Source organism: Dipteris shenzhenensis, chromosome 1, assembly GCF_047967505.1.
Source record: "Dipteris shenzhenensis isolate YYH24624 ecotype China chromosome 1, Dip_SZ_1.0, whole genome shotgun sequence".
Taxonomy (NCBI): domain Eukaryota; kingdom Viridiplantae; phylum Streptophyta; class Polypodiopsida; order Gleicheniales; family Dipteridaceae; genus Dipteris; species Dipteris shenzhenensis.
In genome coordinates this window covers 28,238,191-28,259,954 of record NC_141596.1, presented here as the reverse complement: position 1 = coordinate 28,259,954, position 21,764 = coordinate 28,238,191, and the positions used below count along the sequence as shown (strand labels likewise).

The 21,764-nt window shown below is 46.7% G+C and overlaps 1 protein-coding gene across 2 annotated transcripts in view; it reads right to left on the bottom strand.

The window, feature by feature from the left end:
• Positions 1 to 20,967, bottom strand: part of LOC147905651 (tRNA (guanine(26)-N(2))-dimethyltransferase 2-like) — a 56,814-nt gene extending 35,847 nt beyond the window's left edge. The window contains exon 1 of one of the 2 annotated variants that reach the window (XM_087373884.1): positions 20,678 to 20,967. In XM_087373884.1, the coding sequence (XP_087230010.1) occupies positions 20,678 to 20,818 (141 nt within the window). In that variant the 5' untranslated portion in view covers positions 20,819 to 20,967. The remainder of the gene's footprint in view (positions 1 to 20,677) is intronic. The other variant, XM_087373877.1, reaches the window with a different exon arrangement.
• Positions 20,968 to 21,764: the final 797 nt, after the last annotated feature.

The following is a 21,764-nucleotide window of genomic DNA, read 5'->3' as shown; positions in this document are numbered from 1 at the left end:
CTCCATATAATTCCAGGGTCCCAACCTCGTGGTAAGGGATGCCTAGGCTGGAGGTTGGAAGCTGCTGACAGGGGGGACGAGCCCCGTCCCTCTGGCTCCCTCCCCGAATGGACATGATGCTGCGATGAGGAAGCAGAAGGGGACGTCGTCTTACCCTTGCCTACAGGCAGGGGTGTCGAAGCGAGGGAGGGGAGGGAGGCTACGGAGGTGCAGAGGGGGGGACGGGGAAGAGAGGAGGGAGGGAGTCGAAGGAAAGGGGGGGGGGGGGGGGGGGGGTGAGAGTGATCATAGCAAGAGGGGCCAGGGAGGGGAGGGGGAGGGGGAGGGGGAGGGATCTGGAGGGAGATGGGGAGGGAGGGGAATAGGGGCGACCACAGGCCCCCCTGCTGATCAGGCTCATCGGGGATCTGGATCTGCTCCTCCTCAACCACTGCCTGGCTAACGTCCGCCATCGCCTCAGGAGCTCCTAGGGCTTGCTACTGATGCAAGGGTGAATGTAAACGTTGAACCTCCAACACAGGAGGATCATCTGGCTAGACGATGGCCCCTTCTACTGAGGGAGGTGGATCTCCCTGTAAGGGCTTCTGTTGCTGCTCCTCCTCAGGTGCCTCGCGATCAACCTTGTCTCTCTCTTTGCGTCTGGCCCTCTACCTGCGGCGCTTACGAGCCTGTTTGCTTGGTTTCTTTTCCTCTTTAACCTGGGTCCAGTCCCCTTCTGAGGGGGTCACCCAGGGGGTCTGAGACTCTTGTTGCTCCTATCTGAGGGGGTGCTGGGCTCTGGCTTGCTGACTCTACCTGCTTTGCGGGGGTTGGGGGGGAGGCGCTTGGCCATGGCCACAGGGGCAATCTCTAGCTAGGCGACCCATCTATCTACACAGAAGACACTCGCCACGTAACCCAGAAATCTCCACTCGCTGACGAAGTGTGCCTCCTTCGAGGGTCTCTAGGAGGATCCACTCTAGGAGGGACTATGGGCTATCAACCACCAATCTGATCCTGGAGACCCTGTCATCTGCTACAACTGAGACAGCCGACTCCGGCAAAGACCCGAGCACGGTGCCAAATGCCCGACCAATGGAGGGAAGGATGGCGCGATACTCCCTTGGGAGCCCTAAGAAGCGGCGCGTCACCGAAAAACAGGGAACATGGTGTGTCGTGTCCATGTCCTCCACTGTAAAGCCATGATACCAAGAAAAGAGGTACACTAGATGTGGGCCAAGGAGGATGGGGCTCTGCTCCACGAGTGTCGAGGCAATGTCGGGGGAGCTCAACTGGATGAGGAATACGCCTCTTCCATAGATGGTGACCTCCTGGATATGATCACCCTCTAATGCCAAGCTCGCCTTGATCCACTCTCGCACCTGTCTCCGTTAAGTCGTGAAGCCCACAATTCTGCCCACAATCACCTTGTCTTAGAGGGACTGAACTGCTTGCTATACCTATTGCTTGTCACCTAGGGAAAGAAGAACCTTAACAGTTGTGGGATTCGAGGGTGCTGCCATAGAGCCCCTCTGGCCAAACCAAGGGTCACCACCAAGGTTTTATTTCGCCTTAACAAGCACAAATGCTCCCGCTGCAGGGAGGAAGAAGGACGTCACAGGGGGAGGCGAAGACAAGGCGAGGAGAACAAGGACAGGCTGGGTGAAGGAGGGAGAGGGCAAGGAAGGAGGTGGAAGAAGGAAGAGGGCAAGGAAGGCGAGGGGGGACGGCGGAAGGCAAAAGAGGAGAGTGGACGAGAAGGCGAGGAGGTGGAAGAAGTGGCGAGGCGGCAGAAGAGGAGGGAGCGGAGGAAAGAAGGGGAGAGGAGAGAAGGAGGGAAGGAGATGGCGAAGGTGCGGAGAGGAGGCGAGGGAGGGGAGCCGACGAGGGAGGGGAGGAGCCTTCTTGGCATTTATACTTGCAGACATTTGTTGAATTTTTTACCTGACATTTGCAGCTGGCAACCAGATATTTGGGCGGCCAGCTCTTTGCAGTGATAGCCTTGAGGCTTTAGCACTTGGAGGCATTTTCTTTTTCGTGAATTTTTACTGCCATGGGAAGCAATGATTTGCTAGAGATGTTTTTAGTTGAAGACAAACTTGATGGCACCAACTATCCCATGTGGTCGTACATGGTGCACCACTTCTTGGTTGCCAAAAACTTCTGGGGTATTGTTGCAGAAATGAAGCCTCGACCTCCCTCTTCGCTCAGACACTTGTTGTCACCACCTCCACATCTGGATCTACAGGATCATCTACTACTGCTCCTGCAGTGCCTCCCACACCTGATCAGATTCGTTGGGATGGGAGAGATGCCTCCCACGCCCAATCAGATTCATTGGGATGGGAGAGATGCTCAGGCACATGCCCTGATTGCTTTTTCAGTGAAGAGGGTCATGAACTCCCATATTCGGTCCTACAAGATAGCCAAGGCTGCATGGGACACCTTGACCAATCTTTATCAGCTTTGCAATGACGCCAAGGTTGCCTTTTTTAGGAGATAGTTGGAAATGTTAAGATGGATGAGGGGGAAAGGGGACAGCATGGATGCATACCTAACTATGATCAAGGATTTTCAAGAGCAGCTCATCAATGTCGATGAAATTATATCAGATTCACAGATTGTATCCAAGACACTTGGTAGACTCCCTAAGTCCTACCATGGCTTTGCTAAGATGTTGAGGTTGGTGGCCATTTAGCCAACCATCTTCTACTATCATCTACACTTACAGCCAGGGTGCTTTAGCTATTACGTCTAATCCAATGTTTCATGTGCATACGAAGCACATTGAGGTCCACTATCAGTATGTTCGAGAGCGACTATCAGCTAGAGATATACAGTTGTCCCCCGCTCCCACGGAGGATAACTTAGCAGATCTCTTCACGAAGGCTCTACCACGACCCAAGTTTGAGGCTTTTTGTCATGCCTTACACTTGGCACAATTTATTACATGATGTTGATCTCCCTATACTATCATAGGTTGCTATAGCCATCTTGAACGAACATGTGCAACCGTGATCTAGTTTCCAAGTATACCTGAGACGTTTCCAAGATACTTCAACCATATCATGGGAGGGGCTTTGTTAGCACCTAGCCCTAGTATGTGTCTTGTAGGATCAGTCAACCCTTAGGTTGACCTCTTTGGTCAATCCCTATGGTTGACTTTGGGGCCTATATTGGCCATCCCTTGTACTTTCTCATTATCCATTTGCAAGTACACTCAATTCCTTCAGCTTGTTGTCTGTTCCCTTTCATTTCTCTTCTCTTTCATTGCTTCTCGCACCCCAACATCCAAGGCTAGAAGAGGCCTAAATAGGTGCGGAACAGATGCATCAAGGATTGTGCATGTTTTAGCAAGTTTGGGGGGCCAGAAGAGCCTCGATCAAGTCGGTACAGGCGAGACTACCTAGGGCAAGTGGCACTCTGCCACATGGCCAGGCAGGGCCAGTCATGCCTCTGCAAATGTGCTCCCACCTAGGGCAGTTTAACAAACTACAAGGTCGGCCAATAGGGGGGGCTGCAAGTCGGCCTATTTTTCCCCTACTAGGTTGGTTGGCTAATAAAAGGACGCCATTGGGTCTCATTCTTCATCCACCAGAACAGCAAGTGCCCAGCAGATTGGAGCACCATAACAGCCTTCTTTGGGCCTACATCCACAAGGAGAAAGAATCGCTGAGGAGCTGCAGACAAAGCTTGAAAGGGCTGCACACCTAGGCTGCCAATTAGGGCAGCAAGGTGCGGGGATCGGGCACACGGTGACTAGAAGCTCGACGAGGAGCAGCAGGCCCAGGACAACGCCTTTTGGGCTAAGGACGGAGGACCACGTCATCACGGTAGACTGCCCCTTTTCCTGTTTTGCGTGCATCCTTCACTTTAGTAAGTTCAGCGTTCCTTTGTTTGAGCTGAGTCGGGGGTGAGCTCTTCGAATATCCATGCAGGAATTCTTGCCCACTATCATAAGAAAACTCTGACATAATATCATCCTGTTGCTCTCTCTCCAAATCAGAAATTCGACTTGCTTGATCTCCAGGTTGCAACTTGCAAAGTTACTGGTGGAATAATAAGGTTCCAACCACCTATCTAGCTTTTTAAGAGACAAAACAATCTACATTGCCAACAAATTCCATAAAGATGCCTCGAATTTTTAAAAATTCTTTATATTTAAGGGGCCAAAACAACTGCCGATTCTTGGCTGCTTCAAATCAAGTGCAAACAGATCACAACCGCTGATCCTTGACTGCTCAAGTGCAAACAGCTCACAATTTTCAGATTGTGAGTATGCAGCTCAAATCACGATCTAAGCAGTACTACTTTGAAACTTGAACCGATCGAAAAAACATCGGATCATTAAGAAAAAACAACTAATTCTGAACAGCAAAAGAAATTCCATCAGCTTGGCAATTCTGTCGAGGATTCTTGGCCACATTTGAAGGACGCCCTGACAAGTGCATTTAGAAATACTGATACGATCAAGGACTCTCTCATACAATTGCAAGATTGGAAGCAGCTACTGAATGAAACTGTATCTCAGTTTGCAGTCAGACTAACACATTTGCTTCTCCGTGTCAACACAAACATATTGGAGGATCTAAAGTTGTCCTTCCTTTGGCCAAGGTTGCAATCAAAGATCTCCAAGATCAGGGTCCTCAAACACTCAATGAAGTTGTGTTGGTGGCTCAGAACCGAATTAAATTCTTAGGGGCCCTTGTTGTTCTGAATTAAATTCTTAGGGGCCCTTGTTCTCCTATTTTACCTATTCTCACTTCGCATCCTACTCCAATGGACATTGATATAATCTTGGATTTCTATCAAGGTATCCTCCTAAAAAACCCTTTTTTGATTAAAAAAATTGCCAGTGAAACCAACCTTCACAAGGGTGGTAAGATCCACTTTAATCACAGCATACACAGTAAATAATCAAATCATCAATCACCACAGATTAAATCACAGGGAGCTAGAGCGCTCCTACTCAGAAACAAAGACACCAATTGGCCCCAAACACTGGCGCCCCTTGGGGTACAAAGCCAATTCCTGCTCAACTTTATATGGCGAATATTCATCCAATCACTAGGCAATTGCACAGTCTTTCTTCCAACCAAGCATGCAATGAAACCCAAAGACATTAACTATCTATATGCTTGCTGCACCTGCATAACAAAGTGCCCAACCAACCAAGCACAGCTAAACAATTGCAGAAAAGCCAAAGACAGCCAAAACTCTGACACAACCAGCTAGGAAAACCCTTACAAAACAGTTCACTCCTATCTATAGTCACCCCGGCCACTGCCCAACAGCACAAATCAGCCTTTCTCTACCTGGAAACAATACCAAACGCAATAACCAGGCAACAACCAGTTCGGAAACGGCAAAAGCAGGCAAAAATTAGCCTTCCTCTACCCAGAATCCACAAGAATCAGGTCATTTGAATTGGAAAACCCTGAATTCAGCACAGAATAGATGATTCAGTCTTGGCACAGCCCAAAGGCAGCTCCAAAACAGATCACCCCACCTGACAAAGGCCCTAACTCAGTAGCAGCTGACACAATCAGCAAAAAAACAGGTCGCCCCTCTTCCTACAACCTGTCTGCAATCCAGGAAGCAGCAAGATGGGTCACCTCTTCTCCTGGAGCTCAGAAATCAGTGAAATCAGGCCCTCTTGGAGCCCAGAAAACAGCAAAACCAGCCTGAAGAGAACTCGCAGCACTTCCTACTTAGCTTCCGGTAGCAGAAACAGCCTCCAAAAAAGTCGCCCTACCTCCTGGAGGTCACCAACAGCAGCAAAAGACCAGAAATTGAGCTAGAAACCAATCGCCCTGGCCACACACCCTATCCAGGAAAGTTGTCAATGATTTTCTCTCTCTTCAGTCTTGAATTTGACCCCTTGCATGCCAAACTGGTGTTGCTGTTTTTGGAGTCCCGTGCCAAAAATAGTAATTTTGATTGCACCACTATTTTGCCCTTCTGTTGCCACACTAGTCCTAGGAATTAATTGCCTAATAATTGGCTGTGCATTCACAATTTCCAAGGACCACTAGGAATTTAAATTCTACAAGTCCCGCAGACGCGGCCAAACTTCCGTGCAAGAGGCTCAAGGTAGTCACACGAAAATTACAGGAGTCGCAAAATCAAAGTTCCCATAAATTCATGTCCTCGTGATATACCCCCCTCTTGGAAGAAGGCAAAAGTCCACGATTGTCTGCAAACAAAACAACAAAAGAAAAAAAAATAGCAAAAATATAAACCAAATCCAAAAGGACAGCCAACAATGCCGCAAACAGATCAACCAAGTCTGAAAGGATAGCCAACCAACAAACCAACCAAATCTGAAAAGACAGCCAACTATGCCGCCAGCAGATCAACCAAGTCTGAAAGGATAGGCAAGCAACAGACCAACCCACGATGTATACATATTTGTAGAGCCATGGATAACAAATACATATAGCATTGCACATCAGATGCATCATAACCAAGTGACTAGTACACCAATCATAGAGGCCCCATGGTACAAATACTGTCAGCAACCAATACCTCGTGTGAGACACACTGTAACACGAAGGGACCTCTAGATACTTGAGCGTGTCTATACAAAGGGAGTTGAGATGCTAACCCCCCCTTGAGCATCGGGCAATGCTCCAGACACCTGTCAATGCTGAACCTGAATGAGTGCCAACTAAAGTTGGCTCCAACTCGAAAGCCTCAAGGTAAAGCTGCAACACATGAGGAGTATCTGTCAGTTCCTCCACCTCCAACTACTTTTTTTTTGCGCAAAAAGTAGTGCTAGTTATATTGCTTGAAAACGAGAGTACAAGAGGGCCTAAAGGCCAGCGGGCTGCAATCACAAAACGGATACAGCCCGTGGTAACAAAATACTAATTACAAGCCTCTCAGGGCATAATCATCGGAGTGTGGACAAACAGTCACGGGGGGGGGGAGTAATGCCACTGAAGACTCTGAGTAGAGTGCTTGAAGAACAGCTCTCGATGGTCCCAGTCGCGAAGAAAGCGCCGTCTCTTCTCCTTCCCTGCCCAGGACTCCCCCTGAATCTGATCCCACTAACCCTTGAGCGTGTGAATGACGTGCTCCAAATGTCTACTAGGGTCAAGGTAGCAGAAGAAGCCTGATCTCCTAAGGTCTGCGTGCATCTGGAAGTCCAGACATGCCAGCCTACAATACTCCCTATGATCTCCCAAACTGGGTGCCGAGTCATCGCTCCTGCATCTGTCTCTGTCAGATGCCAAGGGAAGCTGTCCATGTATGCCCAGGTGGCTTGCGTGATGAAGAAAACTGGATCCTGCCTAGAGAACTCATAAGCCAAGTGATGTCCCATCTCGGTGCTGCACCAGCAAACGGCTCCCCAAGTGACCGGTCCTAGCTCGGGTGCAACCCTCGCTAAGATCCCCATGACTCCCTTCCACACTGTCTGAGCATGCGAGCAGCTCCAAAGGCAGTGCTTCAGGGACTCCTCCTCCTGAAAACACATCTGGCAGTGCCCCTCCTGCCCCATCTGCCTCAGCCAGCTGCCAACTGGTGGCCCCTTGTGGGCCACCATCCAAAGAAAGTAAGAGATCTTCCTCGGCCGCCAGCTTGCCCAAAGAGTCTTCCAGAATGTGCGAAGAAAGACCAGAGATATCCCTTGGGCATACCAACTATGTGCCTGTGTGGGTAGCCTACGCTGGAGAGCCCCAAGAGCATGCCTACCAGTACGCGCACTGTATGAGAAGAAAGGGGTAGGGTTCTCTGAGGTCTCCAGTGGTGGCCAGTGCCACTCCCCTGGGTCCCACTCCACCTCTGTCAAGGAGTGGCCCTCCCAAATCCAAAGTCTCCAATCCTGGTCCTGCATAATCAGGGGGTCTATGTGCCACGTTTTCCCTTGCAGCCCTATGATGCGAAGGCGCTGCCAAGGAAGCTGGGGGTCGATCACGGCCTCTCTGCTCTGGAGACGGCTATCATCGGCGACGGAGGAGAAGTGAATCGAGGAGTCCGAGCAAAGGCCTGCAACCACCAAAGGAATGCCACAGGGTGTGAACTGCCCTAGCCACCTCTCATCTCCCGGGAGGAGCTGTCTGCTGGTGATCATGGGAATCCTCCAACCTGCAGGAATGGCAGCATCGATCTCCGCTCGCCGAGCCTGGATCCCACGTGCCGTACCTACTGCTGCTGCCAGCTCACCTGGGCTCAACTGGCTATAGACGTCCCTCCAAACCCAGAGCGAGCGCGCAGGCCCACACGCCCAGAGCGCCCAAGGGATATGGGATCTCTCTCCAAGCTGGCGACCTGTATCATCTATCACCTGGCTATTCCAGATCAAGGGCTGTCTGTCTATCTCCTCTCGGCAGCTGGGGGGAACCTCAGAGAGGCTGTGCCGCAACTTCCTCCAGACCGAGACGAGGCTACGGAGGAAGGGGGAACGGGGCTGAGTCAGTGGGGCAGAAGTGAAAATCCACCAGATAGATGGGTTCCAATCACCCCCTCTCTGGGAGGTACACGCGCTAGGACCATGCTGAAGCAAGAGCTTCCACGTCTGCCCTCCTAGGGTCAGACCGCGGATGACTAACTTGCCAAGTAATGCCTAACTCTGCAGTTCTGGATCTATGAAGCCAAAACCGCCCTTTGTCTGGGGGAGAATGACCGTCTGCCAGGCGACCCGGACTCCAGTGGTGCCGGAACCATCTGAGCCAGACCAAAGAAAGTTCCGCATCAGTCTCCTCAGCTGGGCTACACACGATCTTGAGAAACACCAGCAAGATGCCACGTACCAAGCGGTGGCAAGAAGGACCTGGTTGACCACAAGGGCCCTGCCTACCAAAGATAGCCGAGCCGTGCTCCAGAAGGCTAGCTTCCGTCATATGGAGACTCGGACCGGTAAGAACTACTGAGCCGGCATGATATCCAGACCTACCTGGCATCCCAAGTAACGTGTGGTATGTCCTCTAGGGATCCAACGAAACCCCAAGAAAATACCCCACTGTGAGCTGGCTCTCGGATCCGTAAGAAAACCACCTCACTTATGCCAGTTGATTTTCGCCCTAGCGGCTAGGCAAAAAACCTCTAAAGACAGTCTCACTCGCTCCAGTGACTCGATATCATCCTGCACATACAGGGCCGTGTCGTCTCCATACTCGGAGTCCAGAAGTTCTGCATCGTCCCGAATAGGGAGGCGCATCCCTCGAAGACCAGTGGTACAGGCTCGTAGGAAGTGAGTCATGGCCTCCGCAAAAAATAGGAAGAGGTAGGGTGCAAGCGAGCAGCCCTGACGCACTGAGCGCTCGAGGGTGAATCTCTTTCCTATCCTGCCGCTGATAGTAACCCAGCTGGAGGCCGACCTATAGAGACTAGCAATACCTCTGATCCACTCGTCCGAAAAACCAAACCGAGAGAGTGTACCTTCCAAGAAGGACCAGTCTACCCTATCGTACGCCTTCTCAAAGTCAAGACGGAGTATGGCAAGTGTTGGAAAGGTCACCTCCCCATCTGTAAGCCCCCATATGAGGAGAGCATGGGGGAGGGAGACCTAGGGCAGTACCCAACAGAAAAAGAGAGAAAGGGGCTGCCACATAGACAGCATCATGGCTGTCATGTGGGCAGCACATCTAGAACTGTTATGGGCAGGACAGAGGGCCAGAAAAGTGCGGAAGCACGGCAGATCTGTACGGATTACAGATGCCTGCTGTACGGCTGGTTTCAGGGTCACGTACGGAGCTCAGGCAGGAGCCCTAGAGCTGGAACAAGCCCGGAGCAGAGGCAAGACAGTCTGGGACAGATTGCGATGGAGCTAGACAGGAGGCGCACTGGCTGTAGTAGGTTTTGGGGGGGGCTGGACCCTGTATTTATAGGGCATCTACCCTTGAAAGGTGGGCCAAGGGCCCTTGTAATGAGTGCCCCAAAAGGGCAGCCCACAGTCCCATAAATAGGGAGCTGTGGGTCGGTTTTGGTCAGCCAGGGGCAGGTGGCTGAACCGACCAGCAGTCGGCCCTTTCTAGGGCTGCTGGGTCGGTTGGCTGGCCAGGCCCTTGGGGCCTATATAAGGAGGCCATTCAGGCCTCATTTGATCATCATCTGGAGCAGCAATTCCACCAGCAGAAGGAGCAGCAGCAGGGCTACCTTTGGGCCTACAGTCAGGAGGAGAAAGAAGTACCTTGTGCTGCAGACTTAGCTTGCAGAAGGCTGCCCACCTAGACTGGTTTCCAGACAGCAAGGTGGAGAAGATCATTCTAGACGGAAAGTCTACTCACGCTCGAGGTGGAGCACGCGGACTCTAGTCTAGAGATAGCCAGCAGATAGGAGAAGGACTTTGTGGTAAGATCAGAGGACCACACCATTGGTGGGACTCTGGATCTGTCTCTCTTGTATTGTGTCCATAGTTGCATCATTACCTATAAGAATCCTGGGCAAATAAAATATGAAGTCCATGGCTATGCTTTCCCATGGTCCATCTGGAATAGGCAAAGGATGTAACAATCCAGGAGTCTTCTGACGATCGTACTTCACCTTCTGACAGGTCATGCATGTACGAGCATATTCTTCAACATCACAACACAACGTAAGCCAATTAAAAAAATGATCCACTGTCTTAACTGTAGCATCAATACCACGATGTCCTGCATATGGTGGATCATGACATTTACTCATAACCTTTTGTCTCAACTGCTTAGTGACACACAGCCTGCCGTGCATCATTATACAACCATCATGATGCACATAATGCTCATGTTTCTGCCCGTCATAAATTACAGCAAATCGCTCATCATCTGAGTTTTAATCCTTCATGGCATCAAGCTCATTGTGATAGGCAATTGTCACAACTGAAACTTGTGGCTTTCGAGACAAGGCATCTGCAACCACATTCTTCTTGCCTTCAACATGTACAATCTAAAAATGAAACATAGACAAGAAGTTTGTCCACCTCATGTGTTTCTCAGACAGCTTGAATTGCATCAAAAAGTAACGCAAAGAGTATCCGTCTGTACCGTAAAATCAGCTCCCAAAATATAATACCTACCCAAGTAGTAGGTGCGGTGTTCTACATGAGCATAGTGATCCACCACTGGAGAGCATTACCCTTCAAAAAACTTGCGGCCCGACGTTCTTAGATGGCTCAGAAAAATTTCCTCCAATATACACTGCATCAAACTACTGGAGAAAGGTCAAAGCCTTAAGCTTATCCTGAGTACCACTAATCGTCTCGCAACTCCTGCGTCTTTATAGTCTTTCACTTTCCCTTTCAGTGCCAAATTATCATATGCAAGTGTCTGAGCAAAAGGAACAGCAGCACCCACACTATCTTTAGGACCAACACCATGAGGCAAAGCTGTATTATTCAGACCAGCTCCTGAATTTTGCATATTTGGCATAACCATGTTACCTGTTGCTGCATTAGGCATACCCGTTTGCATCCCAGGGACTGCCCCAACATTTAATACATTAAATTCTATCCAATAGGCTGCATGGTAGGCTGAAACCCCACCATCTGACTTGCAGGATACCAGCAAATTGTGCTTGAGGACTGACCATAGCCTGAAAAACTGATCCTCCACCAAAAGAACCATGTTGCACAAAGGGTGCAATAACTCCTTGCTGTCCGGAAACTATAGATTAAAAATTATTGCCTTGATTCAGCCCTCGAATAACATTAGATCACTGCAAACCGGTTTTCGAGGGCTGATCCTGAAAACTCACATGCGGCCTCTAGTTAACTTCAAACTTTTTATCCGCATCATTAGTTTCAGAATTCAGAATCTTCTGAAGACGAGGGTCTTGTGTGAATTGAGAAAAGCACTCATAAAGCTCTACAACTGTGCCTTGAAGAAATCCACATCCTCCTCATAGTATTGTCAATCTAATGCCCAGTAACATGTTGGGATCCCTTTCTCACGCCCTCATCATCAGTAGGGGTTTGTGTCACCCTCTCTTCATCTTCTTCTTCAGTGAGAGTTAGAGATCTTTCCCTGTGAGACACATTTACTGGACTGTATGTTGTATCCTTTGCCTAGTCTGCTGGACTTGTGAAGATGCAAGACATGGAATGGAAAGGAAAGTAGAAAAGCAAGACTAGGCAAACATAATGGAAACGAAAGAATGCTAGAAAGAAATGTACAACCAAGCAAAGTACTTACATGATCAAGAAAGGCTTGAGGCTTGATTGATTTGACATGAGAAAGTACAATGCCTTTATAGGATAGGCACACACACTCTAAGTGTCAAATGTATATGGGATAAGTCCCATAGTGACACGTGGCACTCTAGGATATAAAGTAGTAGGGTACTACTCTAGAACTCAATAAAAACACACTAAAAGTCACTCAATTTGACTTAATTTCCTAACACCCCCCATGGAGGAAAGGTGAGGGACTACTGGAATGAAACCAAGAACAGAACATGACGGTCATCAAAACTGTGCATGCCGGTCTAGAAGTAGACATGGCTCCCACACAATCTCACAGGCAAGTAAGCATGGCTCAGAGGTTAGTGAGCATAACATAGAAATCTCATCTAGCATGGTTCAAAGGCTCATCATGCATGGATGCATGATCAACTCAGAGGTCTAGGAGACCAATGCACCAACAAATAGACCTATCAAATCCAAAAACACATGGCTCCCACAGTACATCCCCTCCTGGATCCAAAGACTAATGAGGAACATGGAGCCACACACCAAAAATAGAAAAGAAATACATCGTTTTAGGAGGATTGTCCGAGGCAGAGTACCTTTATTGACTACACACACATGATTTATTGCATTCATTTTTTGGAAACACCCCCAGGGCAGAGTACCCAAATATATCATGCTTAGAAAGCAAAATCATGATCTCCATCATCCTCTAGATATTAAAGACAGACAGTAAGAGCATGATCCTGTGTCGGATGGTCATCTTCGTCTGCATCATCACTAGTTGCGGATGCCACCCAATTGGCATGATCCTTCGATTGTTGTTGAGCAAACTTCTAGTAGCACCTGTCCTCAATATGACCGAGCTTGTTGCAATAAGTACACTTGAACGGCTTGAATGCCTTTTCTCGTGCTGGTGGAGTCGATGGCCTAGGTCTCCATTTACTGGTGGAGGCAAGAGCCTGTGTAGTATCCGATGAGTAGGATGGAGATTCTTTGTTGTGGTGATCCTTTTCAAGAAGAAGAGACACCATATCTTGGAATGTAGTCGATGCAGAGCGAAGTACTTCAAGGGCATTCTCAAAGCGAAAAATCCCTTCCATACTTGTCATGAGGACAGCCATTTTGTCCTCGTCATCCGGGCAACACTTCAAGTTGGAGAGTTGTTGAACTAAAGACTGAATTTTTGCTATATGTGCACTCAAGGTATCAGACACTTCCATTTTCAACTTATAAAATTGCATTTTCAGAAAAACCTTGGAGTTGGTGATCTTGTTACCAAATACATTTTCGAGGCATGCCCAAATCTCCTTAGCCTTGGACTTGAAGTCAATATGATAATCAATGAATCATCTAGGCAAAGCCCGATGATTGCAATGGCCCTTGAATTGTGTTGCTTCCAAATCTTGCGTATTTGAGGCTCCGTTGATGCCTCAAGCGCTTCATCATCTTCGATGGCATCCCAAACATTTTCCTTCACGAGAAGAAGTTGAACTTTTGTTTGCCATGTTGGGAATCCATCCCCCTTAAATTTGTCCACAAGGAGAGAGTTGGTGGAAATCGAACCCATGAAGCTGACAGCTAGGAGAGAGAGCGGGATAATGAGAGTGATGGATGGAATGGAGCTGTAGAAGAGGAAGAGCAGATGGCAGGCACAATGGAACTATAGAAGAGGAGATGGCGGGCAGAAGCAGGAGAGTGTGGGCAGCAGCACTATGTTTGGAGCAGCATGGATAGCAGCATTACGCAGGCAGAGAGGCGAGCAGAAGAGCAGCAAGATGACGGGCTATTTGCAGGCAGAGAGGCGAGCAGAAGCGGGCAGAATAGCGAGCATAATAGCGGGCTGTTTGCTGCTTGCTGCGGGCTGAACCACAACCTGAATGGCGAGCTGAATGGCAAGGAGATCCCGAGCTGAATGGCCAGCTGAATGGCGAGGAGATCACGAGCTGAATGGCAAGCTGAAGTGATGATCTCTTGTTGGTGAAGCTCTCCAATGGTGAGGCTCAGGGTGGAAGAGAAGATTGAGCTCAAGATGGAATTGGAGAAGACATTCCTCCAAGGGGAATGAGGGAGAGAGGCTTCAAATGTCCTCAATCTCTTACCTCAACCTCTTCCAAGATAGCCTAGCTCTGATACCATATGAAGATGCAAGACATGGAATGGAAAGGAAAGTAGAAAAGCAAGACTAGGCAAACATAATGGAAATGAAAGAATGCTCAAAAGAAATGTACAACCAAGCAAAGTACTTACATGATCAAGAAAGACTTGAGGCTTGATTGATTTGACATGAGAAAGTACAATGCCTCTATAGGATAGGCACACACACTCTAAGTGTTAAATGTATAGGGGATAAGTCCCATAGTGACACGTGGCACTCTAGGATATAAAGTAGTATAGTACTACTCTAGAACTCAATAGAAACACACAAAAAGTCACTCAAATTGACTCCATTTCCTAACAACTTGCACCAAGCCAACTACAGGCTCACCTCTTGAAAAAGTTAGGTGGATCCTGGTGATGGAACCATGAAAACGGCCTTCACTAATCAAAATGCGGTAAGATCCACTTTAACCACAGCATACACAGTAAATAATCAAATCATCAATCACTACAGATTAAATCACAGGGAGCTAGAGCGCTCCTACTCAAAAACAAAGACACCGTTTGGCCCCAAATATTTGCGTCCCTTGCGGTATTCATATTCAGTGTAAAGCCAAGAGGCTGATTGCAAGGTATCCTGAAAGTTGCACCACAGGCAAACCACTGCCCACAGACTTCCAATATCCTACACACCCAACAATTCTTGCTTAACTTATATGACGAATATGCATCCAATCACTAGGCAATCATGCACTCTTCCTTCTGACCAAGCGTGTAAAAGTACCCAAAGGCATAACCTGCTTACTGCACCTGCACAACAATGAAACCGACCTTCAGTTAACTAAAGGGCAATAAACCCTAACTATCTTAGCATTCACACCTTTTAGAGCCGCATTGCATCATTCCCAATCACTATTATTAATTAATTGCCACTGAAAAACACTTAGAAATGAACTGAGAATAACTGAACGGAGGCTAGAGTGCCCCTGCTCAATGAAACGTCACACGAGACACCCACTGACCCCAACACCTTGGCGTCCCTTTCGATATTTGTTTAATTCTTCTGAAAATGAAAAATGCTTTACAACAAGAGCTCGTCCTTGTACTATGTTTATGGCAACTCCACTCTCTGATCCAATGCTTGGTCTCAACCTGCATCCAATTCCCAAGTACACACACTAGCTCCCAACTATCAAGGCGAGGTTAAGGCATCTCCTCACTGTTTGGGTCCACTGCAAAGATGTCCAGGCATTCCACAAGGCATCCAGCTTGCTTCACAAGGTTTGGCAGTCCCACGAGTCAATGTCCAGCCTCTCAAGGCAACATTGCATCAACACAGATCTCAAACTGCACACGTGACCTCAAAGCAGGAAGAAATCCACACACTGCCCCTCTGGCATAGATCTAGGCACACCCTTTGTAACTAGGTGTCTGTCCATAGCCTGAATGGCCAAAGGGAAAACTTCGAATAACCACATGCATAACAAGCTTCCAAAAATGACAAAATGGAAAATAAAAGAGGGTTAGAATGATCGTACCCGCTGTCCTTGGAAGAGGGGCGAGCTCTACCCTCGCACCTATCCCCTGTCCAGACTCCCAACGGTGCACAGTGACCCTCAACCATGAACAAGAGTAGCAAATGAAGAAGGATTCACCTCCCAGGGAGAACACACCCATCAGGCAAAGGCTTGCAGGAGAAGTAAGCGACTGGGAGGGAGAGAGAACATGATGGAATGGGAGAGAGAGAGAGAGACAGAGAGACAGAGAGAGCAGGAGGATCACGGACAGGAGAAAGAGATAAAACAGCCGTCAATTTGCCTCGAGGTGTGAGCAAGGGGCTTGTACAATCAGTCGTAACACAGTCCGTGCAATCTAGAAAATCTATCCGTACAGCCAGCAAAAGGTTAGTACATGAGCGGTGAAGTCACCTCGGGTGGCGTGCAAATCATCCGTAGTCAGTACGGTTAATTAATGTGTCTCGAGACTTGTGCCAAGAACCGTACAATAGCAGCAAATGCCTCGAAAAACACGCAAGAAGTTCCATACAATCCATACGAAAGGTTGTACCCGTATAGAAGGCCGTATAGTTCGTATGGAAAGCAACCAAGGAGATAATTGAGATGCGCGCAGCCTCACTTTGCGAGCCAACCGCCTCAGAATGCATGACGCAGAGGAACTATCATGTGGCTCATTAAAGTCCCTAACCCTCCTACCAATGACACACTTTGGGTTCCCTTGGGCCCAACTTTATGACCCCTCTAAACCTTGCCTTGCCCCTAGCATTTGGGCCTAGTGGGTGCACCTAGGAATTAGTGGGTGCCCCTTAGGGATTTTTTCAATGTCCACGGGTTTATTTGCACAATCCCCGTGACAACAAAGTGCCCAACCAGCCAAACACGGCTAAACAATTGCAGAAAAACCAAAGACAGCCAAAACTCTGACACAACCAGCTAGGAAAACCCTTCCAAACAGGTCGCCCCTATTTGTAGTCACCCTAGCCACTGCCCAACAACATAAATCAGCCTTTCTCTACCTAGAAACAATACCAAACACAATAACCAGCCAACAACCAATCCGAACACGGCAAAAGCGGGCAAAAACTAGCCTTCCCTTACCCAGAATCCATAGGAATCAAGTCGTTTGAATTGAAAAACCTTGAATTCAGCAAAGAATAGATGATTCAGCCCTAGCACAGCCCAAAGGCAGCTCCAAAACAAGTCGCCCAACTAGAAAAGGCCCTAACTCAACAGTAGATGATAGAAATCTGCCAAAAAACAGGTCGCTCCTCTTCTTGCAGCCTGTCTGCAACCCGGGAAGCAAGAGGATGGGTCGTCTCTTCTCCTAAAGCCCAGAAATCAGTGAAATCAGCCTATAGAAGAGTTTACAGCCCTCCTGGAGCCCAGAAAACAGCAAAACCAGCCTGAAGAGAACTCACAGCACTTCCTACTCAGCCTCCAATAGCAGACACAGCCTCCGAACAGGTCGCCCTGCCTCCTGGAGGTCACCAACAGCAGCAAAAGACCAGAAACTCGGCCAAAAACCAGTCGCCCTGTCCACACACCCTGTCCAAGAAAGTTGGGACTGATTTTCTCTCTCTTCTGGCTTGAATTTGGCCCCCTGCATGCCAAACTAGTGTCCTGTGCTATTTTTGGAGTCTCAAACCAAAAATAGTAATTTTTGATTGCACCACTCTTTTGTCCCTCTGTTGCACACATTGGTCCTAGGAATTAATTGCCTAGTAATTGGCTTGAACATTCACAATTTCTAAGGGCCCACTAGGAATTTTAATTCCCCAAGTCCCGCACATGTGGCCAGACTTTCGTGCCCTAGAGGCTCAAGGTAGTCACACGTAAATTACAAGAGTCGCAAAATCAAAATTATAAATTCACGTCCACGTGACAGCCAAACCGAGATCCGAATGGTCATCCTTATTGCTACAACTCTGACAGGTGTGGACATGTAAGGAAGTATTGTAGGCTCCCTCCACCTTTTCAAAACGTCCAGTTGTAGTAAATGCTTCCTCTTCTCATAACTTAGTATGGGAAAAGATGAGCTAGCGAAATAGGGGAGAAGTCTTTCCAGCTTCCCAATTCTCCCACAAATCATCAATTGCTTTTGTGGTATTCCGAAACTTTTGTCCATTGCGAATGTAATAATTTCTTTTAGGAATTCAAAATTGGGTCCCAGCAGCCGTGGTCCTTCCTCAACAAAATTGTCCAATTACATTATAAATTCTCTATCATGTTCTCTTCAGGTACTGTCATGGTAGATGTTTTCAATCGATCAAAGATTGACATTTTACTCGGGAAGTTTCTGAATGCATTCTCTAATGACAAGCCAACTGCCACAACAGCCAAAGTGTTCCATGAAATGATTACAAGAGATTCTCCACCAATTTCTGTCCCACAAGAAGATGATCTCCAGAAGTATAAAGTGATCAATAAGTATGTTAAATGACAGCATCATCAGACATTCGAGAAGTCCGTGGTAATGCCAGCCTTATCTGGTAAAGAAAGAAGACAAGATGTAGAGGGTTTTGCCTTGATTTCAGGCCAGTCAATAAGGTGGCAGTCAGAGATGTTTATCTCGTAGATTCTCTGGTGCGTTCAAAATTCTTTTCAACGTTGGATCTGAAATCTGTGTTATTTGGAAAATTCCAGTTAAAAGAATCAGATAAACAGACAACCGCAGTCAGAACAGCATCTGAATTTAATGTGATGCCATTTGGTACTGCTCCAATTACTTTTCAAAGGCTTGATCTAATCTTCTCGAAAAGTTTCTTGTTTTCTTTGATGATGCAGTAATTGAAGAGCATTTAACTGTGTTGGAACAGGTTCTTCGTCAATTCTAGTAATACAATCTACGTTTGAATGCTAAGAAATGCAGATGGGTTCAAACTGAAATGAAATATTTGGGCTTTATTATCTCCTATAAATGTGTATGTCCCGATCCAGCTAAGCTACGTGCACTATTCAACTTTCCAATGCCAATTGGCAACAAATGCCAACCAGCTTCACAAATTTTTGGGAATGACTGGATTCAGTTCCAGATTTATTCCGTCGTCGTCTTCAAAGCTGCACCTCTTCGAAGATTATTACAGAAGAATGTACCATGTGAGTGGACAACCGAATGTCGAGGAGCATTTGAAAAAAATAGAACAAGGATGCCCTTCTACGACATCCAGATTTCGATAAACCTTTTCTTGTCCCAGCTGATGCTTCTGAACAAGGCCTTGGCGCAGTTTTGATGCAACAAGATCTGAAGACCAATCTCTTACATCAGCAAGTCTTTGTCAAATCAACAATCTAATTACTTGGTGACTGAACTGGAATGCCTCGCAGTTGTATTGGCAGTTTCAAAGTTTCATCATTCATGCATATGTCCATGGTTCACATTTTGAAATACAAACAGACCATGCTGCTTTGAATATAATAAACCAAGACAGCTTCAAAAAAGATTAGCTAGATGGATTATTTTTCTTCAAGATTATGATAAAATGGATTGGACCATATCAAATCCTGCAGCAGGGTGGTCCAACAACTTATGCCATCCAGATATGTTCACCAGCAAGGAAGACCAGGACAACAGCTCATGTCTCGCGGATCAAACCTTTCTTTGCGAGGACCATAAATTTTGTGGGGGAGGGAAGACGTGAGGTGCTAAATCATCAAGTGACATCTGTCATGTAGGAGTCCAACTATCGAAGAACCAATTCACATAAGTCCTGTACTACAAAGCAGTTAGAGGCAGTTGTAATCCAAAGTCTTTATGAAACACTGGAGGACGTCGTAGCCAATCCTGGCCAGATTCCCTTGCTTACTTGCGTTGTCTTCTCTTCTATTTGCATTCTCTGCCGTTTAGACGTTGAGATCATCACGATATGGAGATGTTCTGTCCATAGGGATGCCCTTTCACAAGAGTAACCATCGATATATGAAAGGATCTAGTCATAAATTGAATATATATATATATATATATATATATACTTTTGTAAGACTATAATATATCCAATAGTACAAATTTAGATTTAGATTTTTGTTGATTTAAAATCCAAAATATTTTCAGATGTTGGGGCTTCTGAGCCCACGTAAGATATTTGAACAGCTGATCACCGCTTGGACGAAAATTCAACAAATTTTCATGCCCGCTAAGGAGATAGAAAAATATACCTTTGTAAGACTAGAATATATCCATCGTACAAATTCAGTTATAGATTTTTATAGATCTAAAGTCCAAAATATTTTTAGCTGTAATGCCGCCTTGTGCGTGAGATATTTCAATATATTTGGACAGCTCACCACATAGATTGTGACAAATCCTAGAGAGGATGCACATTAATGATTAAAAAACAAATGTATGCCTTTGCCAAAGCCAATTCAAAGTACAACGCAAGCATGCTGAAAATAATGTTTTCACCAGTAATAGCGGAATGGTAAGACTAGCCATTAAATGCCTCCAGTTTATAGTGAACAACAAGCGAGCTTCCATTTGTACATGAAGAGGCCAATGGGGAGAAGGGGTCAGACAATAGTAAGCAGCCATTTTTCATGCGGATGTGGCATTCAATTATTATATGGCAGTCTGACACGACGGAGGCCACTACCCAACACATGTCACAAGAGACATTTCGCTAAGCTCATTCACACCCTTTGGAAGTTCTAGCAGCGGAAGCATTATTTATTGTCCATTCCATTAGCCAAACATCGAGTGGCACCGCCATCCAGCCCCAGCGCTTTTTATTGATTACCCTTGTTGGCAAATCCGTTGCCCGAACTATCTGGCTTTTTATGCAAGCCGTCGAACGTTCACATGCTAAGTATTCTCTAGCTTTGAGCTCAAAGAAGCAAAATTCGATTGTAATGGTACGCAAGAAAACCGCACGTCTAATGTAAAACGCAACCTTCTTAAAAAGCCTGGCCAGGCCAACTTGAATATTTCGGAGATTAAAAGATGAAGACGAGGTCGACAAACTATGAGATTCGAGTCGGAAACCTGAGCTTTATTATAAAAAACATCGTTCCCGTGCATCAAAATCTCAGCCTTCCCTTCTCTTAAGATGGTGAAATCACTAGGTCGGAGAGGTGGATGGCTGTCGGAAGCGTTGGATTGTTTGCCCTCCGACTTCTCTTCCATGATGATTTCGCTGGGAGACTCCTTCAGCTGCACACAAATTCTAGCCGCCTTCAAGTGTGTCAAGACTTTAGGGTGCCTCCAATGATCACAATTGCAAACCTCTCATGCTTATCATACATATCACGCCCAAGCCACTAAACCTCAGCTCTTTTTGTATTTTGGCCACTTCAAGAAATTTTCATCATTGGTGATAAATTTAGAGGTTCTCCCACAATTTATAAGTATATTTGCAAAACTAGATTTGCGGACGTCAAGGGTCTTTCCATCATGGAGCAAGTAACTACTAACTCGAAATCGAAGTTGAATCCTTCTATTTTATCAATTGTTTAAGGAAAAAAGAGAATGAGTAAAATAATGGACATCAGACGCGACACAGGGTCCGTCAGGACCCGACCCTCCCTGCAAATGTCAGGGGTGGTGATTTATTATATATTTTGTGATGTCCATATTCTGGAAGCTGAAGTCCAACAAATGCATGAATAAGGCAATACAATAACTGATCCTCGTTGCAGTTTTTACAATATTGTCACATAAAGGTGTAATCATCCTTGAATCTTGCATCCATCTTCGATTTCCTTGCTCCCTTGCATCGATAACATGCATTAAACGAGAGGAATGTTGTAAGAATTCAAATTAAAAACAAGCAATTTTGAATGGACTAGTAATTAAAAATATTTATATTATAATATATAATATATAATTATTATAACCACAGAGTGTGGGCAGGGGATGTAGCGCGCTTCCTTCCCCAAAGAGTTATAATCTGAGGGAATGAGCCCTTCCTTGGGTGCTAAGATAATGCCAAGAATATAAACGTTGAGAATATTAGCGCCCAGGATAAGTCTCGCGAATGGATAAGAAACTGGCATATTATCTGAATGTCAATAGTCGTAATTGTAGTCGAACCCAAAGATAATATCCAAAAAACTCGCCATGAGAGGATCTG